The following is a 10,243-nucleotide window of genomic DNA, read 5'->3' as shown; positions in this document are numbered from 1 at the left end:
ATCTTTGTGTCTCATAGACTTGTAATTGAAATCTGAATTCGGGTCAGTCTGTTACAGCCTTTCTTGAGCGACTTAATGTCTATTTCCCAAGCAATTTTTTGTTTAAAACTCCTGGGGATTTAACCTTGCATGGCAGTGTTTGAAACATGGGTGATGGACTTCATGCTCTTTGAATCTTTAACCACTAGGTTGTAGGTGAGTGTGGTAGGGGGGATAAGGCGCAGAGGGACCCCTAATTAGCTTGTTATCTAATGGTCATCGGTTCAGGTCAGCCGTCTTCTATAGTCATATACTTGCCCTCAGATCTCAGAGACTGACAAGTATTAGGGTTCATATGAAGTCAAATAACTAAGGAATGGGGCCCATGGCACTTCCTCAGCTGGAGACTATTAAACTCATAGTTCAAGTTTACTATTAAGTTGTTTTATGTAACATCAGTATGTCCCTTGTTTTTACAAGAACCACCAGCAAATGGAGATGTCACACATGTAAACATGTGTCACTTTGTGTTCTACTAATAAGCACATTTCATCTGCAAAATGATTAGTTTTTTTCCTCAGAGTAGAACATTTCCTTCCTTCCTCTCTTTTTCTTCCTTCTTTCCTTCCTTTTTCCTCCTTCCTTCCTTCCTTTCTTTTTCTTTTTCCCTTCCTTTTCTTTTTTTGGGTAAATCTCCTTTAACCAATTATGATTAGAAACCAGAGTGGTATTTCTCATGGGGGAAGAAATGCAGTCTGTACAAACATTTTTGAATCTCTATCATTTACATAATACAATCTAATCAAAGTAAAGTGAGATAGAAGAACCTTCAGTGGGGGGCGGGGGGCAGGGAAGAGGGAGATTTCTATTAGAAAGCCTTGAAGGGTGCTTTGAGTTAAAGTCAAGAAACACTATTTTTATTTTATTTTTTTATTTTATAACATTCTTTTTATTTTATTTTATTATTAACATATAATGTATTATTTGTTTCATGAGTACAGGTCTGTGATTCATCAGTCTTACACAATTCACAGCACTCACGATAGCACATACCCTCCCCAGGGTCCATCACCCAGCCGCCCCATCCCCCACCCTCTCCCCTCCAGCAACCCTCAGTTTGTTTCCTGACATTGAGAGTCTCTTATGGTTTGTCTCCCTCTCTGGTTTCGTCTTGTTTCATTTTTTCCCCTCTTCCCCTATGATCCTCTGCCTTGAAGAAATACTATTTTAAAGTAGTAGTTCTTAAGGAGTTTTGCCCCCGCCAGGGGACATTTGGCCATGTCTGGAGACATTTTTGGTTCTCACAACAAAAGGATGCATTGCTACTGACACTTAATGGTCGGGGACCAAAGATGCTGCTAACCGTTCTACAGTGCACAAGATAACCTCCCATGGCAAAAAATTACCACGTCCATAATGTCAATAATGCCAAGGTTTTAGAGGGAATCTGATTTGAGGCTATCCATTGATAATATTTGAAGATACAGAGTACACACTGGATTTATTGAGGAGATACAAATTAATGTCTGTGGCAATTTAGATTTAAAAAATACTTGTAGATACATTTGGTTGTGATGTTTCCCACTTGTAACTTGAACCACATATTAGCTAATGTACAAAGGTATATCCATGCAAACAACTCCAAGCTAGCTCTCCCTCTTGCCCCAAGGTATATGGAGGACAATGTTCTAGCCATTGGCTGCAGGGGACCATGGTCCCTACTCCGGCTTTCCCAGCCTGGGCCTAGAAGGGAGAAAGGCAGCCCCAACCCAAGCATCATGGTGCTTCTGATTCCCCGTGGTCAAGCTTTATTGCCACGAGATCACTAATGACATATACCTTGTGTTTTTATTTTGTCTGTTGGTGCTTGCAAAAATGTCAATGAAACAGGTTTTTCTGGCAGGCAAGTACTGATTTTTATCTCTTTAACTGTCAGTATTACTATCACTTATTTTTTAGTGTCAGAAAACAGTCTCCAGGTCTAAGCTGCTTGAGTCAAGAGTGGATTGATCCAACGGTAGGAAACGCCTTTGAAAGGAAAATTCTCCACCACTTCTGCGGGACATTGGACAGGCAGAAACCTATGGGTGACCTGACTGTCATGGAGCCTGAAGACTTTGATTCTGAGGACAAGGAGATGTTAAGCTGGGATATTAATGATATGAAACTGCCTCAGGTATGCACTTACATAAGAATCTGCCTTCAGCATTTGACTGTGAAGCCTTAACTTGCTAAAATCTGGAAGGAAATTGGTGAAGGTCCAAGCTGGGTAAATTCCTCTCCTGCAGATCTTCAGCTGGGCATCCAACTGAGGAATTTTTTTTTTTTTTAAGATTTTATTTATTTATTTGCGAGAGAGAGAGAGACAGAGAGCACGAGAGGGAAGAGGGTCAGAGGAAGAAGCAGACCCCCTGCCGAGCAGGGAGCCCGATGCGGGACTCGATCCCGGGACTCCAGGATCATGACCTGAGCCGAAGGCAGTCGTTTTTAACCAACTGAGCCACCCAGGCGCCCCCAACTGAGGAATTTTAAGAGGAGATGCCATGACCTAGAATTCGAGCGGGTTTTTACCTATCAGACACCACACCCTCCGCCCCACAACAGTTACAGACTGAAACAAAGGAAATGCTACTTCCCTTCTCTTTCAAAATTTTACTTGGCTTCTGTTGTACCCACCCTAGCTAGCCGGTAGAATAAAGTCCATGACAAGGTATTTGCCAATAGATTGACTCTGCACAGTGCACAAATTCCCATACAGTCTTATTTGCTATATAGTAATGGTTTTATTTTTTTATTTTTATTTTTTGAAGATTTTATTTATTTATCTGAGAGAGAGAGAATGAGAGAGAGAGAGCATGGTGGGGGCAGTCAGAGGGAGAAGCAGGGAGCCCGATGCAGGACTCGATCCTGGGACTCCAGGATCATGCATGACCTGAGCCAAAGGCAGTCGCTTAAACAACTGAGCCACCCAGGTGCCCCAGTATAATAATGGTTTTAAATTAAATCTGTAACTGGAATGTGCAAATGATAGTGCTCTTATGGGATAGAGCAGCTCTTCTAGAACTTTTATAAGTAATGCATTTCATATTTTCTTTACCTTCTTTTTTGGCATTTGACTTTTTAACTCTTAATTTGGTGGAAAATAGTAGTTGTTTAAAACTGACCTCCCCTGGCTCCCTTTTTGGCATTCAAAGGATGTGTTTTCTTTGGAAGTTGTTGGAAAGGGTGTTGGGAAGGCTGACTGGAGATCACCAGTACTGTGTAATGAAAAGGTCAAGCTAGTCGGCCTGATTCTGGGGAACAAGAAATTTGGGATTTTCCAAGGCAGGGCAGAAGAAATGAGATTTCCACAGTCTTGATTTATAACCACTCCAGATTTCATTCTAATGAAGACTTCCAGATCATTCCAAATTGCACTCTAGTGAAGATTTTCTTTCTTTTTTTTTCAAAGATTTTATTTATTTGATAGAGAGAGACAGATAGTGACAGAGATAGCGAGAAAGAGCACAAGCAGGGGGAGAGGCAAAGGGAGAGGAAGAAGCAGGCTCCCTGTGGAGCAGGGAACCGGACGTGGGGCTCAATCCCAGGACCCTGGGATTGCGACCTGAGCCGAAGGCAGACGGTTAACGACTGAGCCACCCAGGCACCCCGAAGATTTTCTTTTGTTTCTCTTAAATTCTTGCCTACGTTACAGTAGATCTTGGAAGAGCTGGAAGACACAAAGCATACCCTGCTTTCCACTCAGTGAAGGTGGTTAAATAAACCAGAGCTGAATCATATAAATATCTATTGTAGGGATTTGTCCTTATAGTTGCTTTTTTTTTTTTTTTAGATTTTATTCATTTGAGAGAGAGAGAGAGCATGAGCAGTAGGGAGGGGCAGAGGGAGAGGGAGAAACAGGCTCCCTGCTGAGCAGGGAGACCCATGCAGGGCTCTATCCCTGGATCCCCGGGATCATGACCTGAGCCACCCAGGTGCCCCTTTATGGTTGCTGTTAATTGGTTTATGATTGTTGTAGCTGTTTTAGGGGAAACTTTAAGGTACATTTTAGTTATACCTGGCTCAGGGGCCTATATTGCTGCCTATTCCTAATTTCATGATTGTAGCTCACAAGTAGCTGCTGGATAACCTAAACATCAAGAGTAGAAATAAACAAGTACAAGGAAGATTCGCAGTTTCGCATCCTAGAGCAGGGGTTTTAATGGGGTTTGAGAACCTTCTGAAATGGTGGGTAACACCGTGTACTAACATGCATTTTTTTTTCCGGGACAGAGGATCCATATCATTCATCAGATCTGTAGACAAAAGAAAGGAAGCACCACTTCTCTGGAGGAAAACTCAGGGCTCATAAAAGTTCATTTTCCAACATGAATTTCCAAAAACAAAAGCATTCACAGCTACCCAAGACATTAAATTCAGAAATTTACAACAAAAATACACAATGCAATTTTGAAAATGTATCATTTACAGTTAATCAAAAAGTTTAATTGCTCATGGAAATAACTCAAGTGCCCTTGTAAATAGCCCGGGGAAATGATTAGAAGTGCAGTGTCCCTTGGGGCACCTGGGTGGCTCAGTCATTTAGGCCTCTGATTCTTGGTTTTGGCTGGGGTCATGATCTCAGGGTTGTGAGATCGAGCCCCACGTCGAGCCCCGCGTCGGACTGCGCTGGGTATGGAGCCTGCTTAAGATTCTCTGTCTGCGCCCTCCCTCCCTGCCCCCGCTCATGTGTACTCTTCTCTCACTGTCTCTCAAAAAAAAAAGGTGCCGTATCCCTTTAATATTTTCTAAGCAGAGACATCACCATCCTGATCTGGGTTTATGCTGGCTCTGGAATCGTATCAAGAACCAGTTGAGGTGAAAAATAAAAGGGTCTTGAAAAGATTTCCAAGCTAATTAGGTTGTGTATTTTGGGAGTATATCTGGTTGTGAGTATTACGAGGCCGAGACGTTGCACTGTATGGGGACAAAAGCCTGGCTTGGAATTCCAGTTCTGCCTCTTTTTAAACTGTAAAGCCTTAGGGAGTTGTTTACCTTTACTGAGACTCCCTTTCCTCCTCTGGAGATGAGGTGGTTGCCCTCACCGGCCTAGGATTCTGTGACCTGAGATTAGGAAGGCAGCCTGCCTTCTGGAACTGTCCGCCCCATGCTAACATAATACCTGGCATATATTAACAGCAGTGGATCAATGTGGAATTCATTAGCGGGTGGCTCCACTGCTTAGAATCTGTTTGGCTCTAAACAAAAGGATTTTAAGTCTCCGTTACCTCCTCGGTAAAAGGAAAATAGTGATTCCTTATGCAAGCTGCTTAGAACAGTGTTTCCCAAAGTGTGTTCTGCAGAGTACAAGTGACGCGGTCTTTTTGTCGGTACCGTAGAGAAAGAAAAACAGAAACACTAGGTTCAACAAAGTTAAACAGAGTTCTCCGCTGCAGCCTCGGACACTTCCATCCGTGTGTGTGTTGGCGGTGCTCCCAAGAGGAGGCTTGTCAGGCACTGCGGCTCTGACTTGTTTTTGACCCTGGAGCTCTCTCTGTGGAGGCCCTCAGGCGATTAATGTTCCTCAGACTACCTGCTTGGGCACCAAAAAAAATGTGGTTTGAAGGATCAAATGCAATTGCTTGTTATTGTTGTAAATGTCACACAAGGAATTCAGAGTTTGTTTTTCATAATTCTGTGTTCTTGCCAGGATGACTACTTCCGCAATGTGTAGGCAAATTCTGGCAACTTGTAGACCCATTTCTTTCCTGCTAATCCACTCACATGCTTCAAGTTTCAAGATGGGCCCCTGAATGCTGATTGCATGTCCCATTCCCTAAAATTCCATAGCCCCTTATACATCTCAGACATGTCACGATTTATGGGCTAATATTTGGCAACAGTGAATGCTGATATCCTCATTAAGACATCAAGCATTTCATGGGGTGCCTGGGCGGCTCAGTCGGTTAAGCGTCTGACTCTTGATTTCAGCCCAGGTCATGACCTCAGGGTTGGGAGGTCGAGTCCCGCGCTGAGCACAGAACATGCTTGGGATTCTCTCTCTCCCTCTCCCTCTGCCCCTCCCCTGCTTGTGTGCTCTCTCTCTCTCAAATAAATAAATTAAATTAAAAAAAAAAAAAAAAAGGACACCAAACATTTCCGAGTGACTAGAATGTGCCAGACACGACAGCAAGCTCTGGGGATACAGGGACCATTAAGCTATGATGACTTCAGTGGAAGGGCTCATGATCTTCTGGGCAAATGGAGCAAGGTCCATGCCTGCACAGAGAACCTGTGTCATGCAGAAAAATGCTGGAGGTCCTTGCAAGAGGAAGTATGTAATTCAGCATGCCTTGGACATGGGAAGCAAGGCAGAGCTTCTGGCAAAGGGCTTTCTCGGAGCAGTGCCTTGTAACATGTAAAAGGATTAGGGCAGGGAAAGGGAGCAAACAAGACCATCAAAGCAGAGCAGGGCACCAGAGTCCAAAGGCTATTCAGCCTCTACGTTTGACGGAGCTTGTGTACAGGCATTCAGCAGGGACAGCAGGGAGATGGGAGAGGCAACTGGCTGGAAAGGTGCTTTGGAAGCAGCGTATCCCAAGAGGATTTATTTTCTAGGAAGCTGGCAGCCATTAGGCTTTTGGGGCGGGACAGCGTCATCATTGGATCTGGGGCTCAGAGTCCACTTGCCCTGACTAAGCCATCCCTCCCCTCTATTTGTTTCATGTTCGCTTCCTCCTCCTTGCAGCTGCATGTTATATCTCTATAAATCTTCCTTTCACTTGTTTCTGGTCCCTCCTCTAACGTGTGGTTATTTTGACACCCTTTCCCCGTAATCCAGCCCCCAGGGAGCCAGCCCTCATCCACAGGCACTCAACTTACTCAAAACAACCACTGATAAAAATCTCTATTCCAGGCCAACGTACACCAGTTTGCTTTCCCTTTTTATTCCCCTTAAATTACATTTTCATCTTAAAGATGCAAATATAATTGCTTTAGGGTTTGCTTGGCCCAAGCAGCAAATGTCTGGTGTTGGTTTAGTCTTCCCTACATTAAAAATGTTTATTACAAGTTCCTGGAAAGGGTCACAATCTTCATTAATACTGTAACTCTTGACAGCCTTGAATACCTAAGAAAGTGCTTTTTTTCTTTTTCTTGTTGGAAAATTGGGGAGAGAATCACTCCTTTTTCTTCCTAAGTAGTACCCACTTCAGCAGGGCACAAAGAGCACCTGCTCTGTTCCTAACACCAGCCAGTTTCTCTGAGTACAAGTACAGAGTGTTCCAAAAGCACCACAGCAGACAAACCCTGAATCATTTTGTTCCTAAGCATGAGTAGTTTTCAGATTAAACCTGTGGCCAGGGGTGCCTGGCTGGCTCGGTCAGTAGAACATGCAACTCTTGATCTTAGGGTTATAAATTCAAGCCCCATGTTGGGCATAGAGCTTACTTAAAAAAAAAAAAATCCATGGCCAAAGCCACACCAAGACATTAACTCCCAAAATTCCAAGGTTTAAGTACATTCTTTTATAGAGAAAAGATTAAAAAAAATATACACATGCTAAACATAAATACAGGTCAACCTAAAACCTGCTGAGTCAACCACAAAGAAGCCATGTCTCCAATTAGTTAATTCCTGGACCATGATTTTAGCCAGCAAGGTTGACTTGGCCTCAAAGTTATAAGTGAAGGTGAATCTTTGAACTCTTTCAGTGAGTTCCTGTGGGTAAATGTAAATCACAATGAGCCAGAAGGAGTAAGTAGATGTGTCTTGGTGCTAAAGAGCTAACAGGTAAACCAGATTCTGGATTTCTTGCAATTATTATCTGCCTGCATGATCAGGTCACATTGTTGTTGGTCTGACAGGTACATCTATGATTTTGTCCTCCTTGGCGGCGGTCCCCTTGATCTCAAGGTCATTTGAACTTCCTGGGACAGCTCCACCTATATTGGGCTCCCTTGGTCATTGAATCCCCACTACTGGAGCCAGAATTATTCTGCCACCCCGTGCTCCTGGTGTGATGGGGTGGGGACATTACTGCATCTGTGGTAGGAGAAACTCTCTTCTGGGTGCCTGCCGGAAGGTCCCTTGCTTAGCTGGGTAGAGTGGAAAAGGGAAGGAAGAAGAGTAGAGAGAGGCAAGCGATGGAGAGTTTGGAAAACTGGAGTACCCCGGCCCACCTTAGTGTTGTCTGAGCAAATAAGGACATTTTTGTTTTGAATTTTGACGCTTTAACAAAGGTAAGAAATTGCAGTATTAGCCTAAGGAATCACTCTTGAGTTAACTCAAAAGCATTTTGTTGAGTTGAATTTCTTCCTTTGATAACACTTGGAGTTTGTTTCTAGTTGGCCCAGAAGAGATAAGTTCCTGAAAATGTGTATAGATACCAAAATGCTGGTTGAATTGTTTTTTCTGTGTTCCATAAGTAACATCTCATTTTCTCCCTCTATCTGATTTGCTTAAAGGTGTATCTGTTTGCTCTCCCTGTTTTGTTTGGAAACATTTATTTATAAAGAATTAAGCTATTCCTAGCATTAAAGAAAACCTGCAGATAATTGCTTTATATGAGAATGGATTGTATTCTACATGAAATCAATTTTAATATAATAACATGGTAATGTAGGTGTTTTTGATACCTTATTTTAAAATTTTCATTTTATTAGTTTTATGTAATAATATATATTTAATTTTTAAGGGACCCTATTAGAACTTTAAGTAGTTAAGTAAAGCAGAATAAGGAAGGTTGGGTGCTCTGGGATTCCATGGAGTTGCAAAGATTTTGAGTGAGTTAGAGGATTAGGTCTCTTAGTAAAAAAATTACAGAAATCATAGAAATGTTAATTAAAACCCCAGTGATGTTACCCATGAGATTATAAAATATAAATTCGTTAGATTTACCTGTTGGAAACCTGAAGAATATTCCCTTTAAATTATAAACTTCTTAACTGAGAGGAAAAACAAAGTTACTCATGAAAAGTTAGAAATTAAAATAAACACAAGATCAGAAAAGAAGAAAATATTTTATGGAGATCTGCTAAACAAGATTAAGAAATGATTATTCTTCCTTTTTAAATGTTACCTCTCTGGTGCCTTGAATTTACAAGGCTTTCAGAAATCACTATCATTCATTTGACACCTGGGTTTCTTTGCATTATGGGAATCTGGCTTTTGTCTTACTTTCAATGTCAAACGTTGTCGAAGATTCCACTAAGCATCCAAATCTCAAAAGATTGGGCATAGAGAAGAGCTTGATAAGAACACATTTACGCCTAGGAATTTTCTCAAGTTAATACTTTGTCAAAATTATTACTGATGGGACTGGAAATGTAGCCTGCCAGTGAAGAGGCTGCTGGGGGAGAAAAAAAAAAAGCTTAAAAGATGGTCAAACGTAGGGACACCTGGCTGGCTCAGTCAGAAGAGCATGCAACTCTCGACCTGGGGATCTCGGGTTCAAGCCCCACACTGGTATAGAGGCTACTAAAACAGAACAAAACAAAACAAAACAAAAAAAACAAACTTAAAGAAGAAAAAAAAGACAGTCAAATGTAGAAAATATTATAAGCCCTGGGGCACCTGGCTGGTTTAGTAGATTGAGAATGTGACTCTTAATCTCAGGGGCATGAGTTCAAGCCCCACATTGGGTGTGGCACCTACTTAAAAAATAAATAAATAAAATATTTCTTAAAAAGAAAAGAAAATACTGTAAGCCCTAAAACAAACCTCAACAATGTTAAAATAATTGAAAATACAGTGTTCTCCAACTATAGTGGAACCAAACTAGAAATTAACGGTGAAAGGCAATAGGAAAATCTGCAAATACATGGGAACTATGATTCATAAGTCAAAGAGGAAGCTTCAAAGGGAGATCAAATACATTAAACTGAGAGAAAACTGGGGGGAAAAAAGACGGTGGAGATAATTTCTTCCTCTGAACATCTGAGACACTCACATACACCTTCCCCTCCTCCTGGTTCGTGGGATTAATGGCACTGACCAGCCTGCAGGGCCCCCTCACCTTGAAAATGAAAATCTCCGCTTTTCTTCGAGTCTGTTGCCCTTGTCTCTGCTACCCTGGTAGCTGTGCTTTGTGTTTGAGTTCTTGAAATGCACCAGGCGGTTTTTACAATCCAAATTGTTAAAGGTCCACGTTTTAGCATTTTAACCTGCATTTTTCTTTTTTCAGAAGATAAAATATTATGCTTTCCATGGCCTTTCTGTGACCACAGAAAACAAGAGGGCATTGTTTAGAGCCTTAGGTCAGAAGGAAAAGAATAGAAGAGAAGGC

The 10,243-nt window shown here is 41.9% G+C and overlaps 1 protein-coding gene across 1 annotated transcript in view; it reads left to right on the top strand.

Moving 5' to 3' along the window:
- The window catches only part of GCM1 (glial cells missing transcription factor 1), a 21,121-nt gene that overhangs the window by 452 nt on the left and 10,426 nt on the right, over positions 1 to 10,243 (top strand). Inside the window, exon 2 of the mRNA XM_081828421.1 lies at positions 1,939 to 2,155. Within this exon, the coding sequence (XP_081684547.1) occupies positions 2,063 to 2,155 (93 nt within the window). The 5' untranslated portion in view covers positions 1,939 to 2,062. The remainder of the gene's footprint in view (positions 1 to 1,938; positions 2,156 to 10,243) is intronic.

The sequence above is a fragment of the Leptonychotes weddellii genome, chromosome 8, assembly GCF_054177405.1.
Source record: "Leptonychotes weddellii isolate Sample4059 chromosome 8, ASM5417740v2, whole genome shotgun sequence".
Lineage (NCBI taxonomy): Eukaryota > Metazoa > Chordata > Mammalia > Carnivora > Phocidae > Leptonychotes > Leptonychotes weddellii.
The sequence above is the reverse complement of the archived record's forward strand: the minus strand, read 5'-3'. Positions and strand labels throughout refer to the sequence as shown.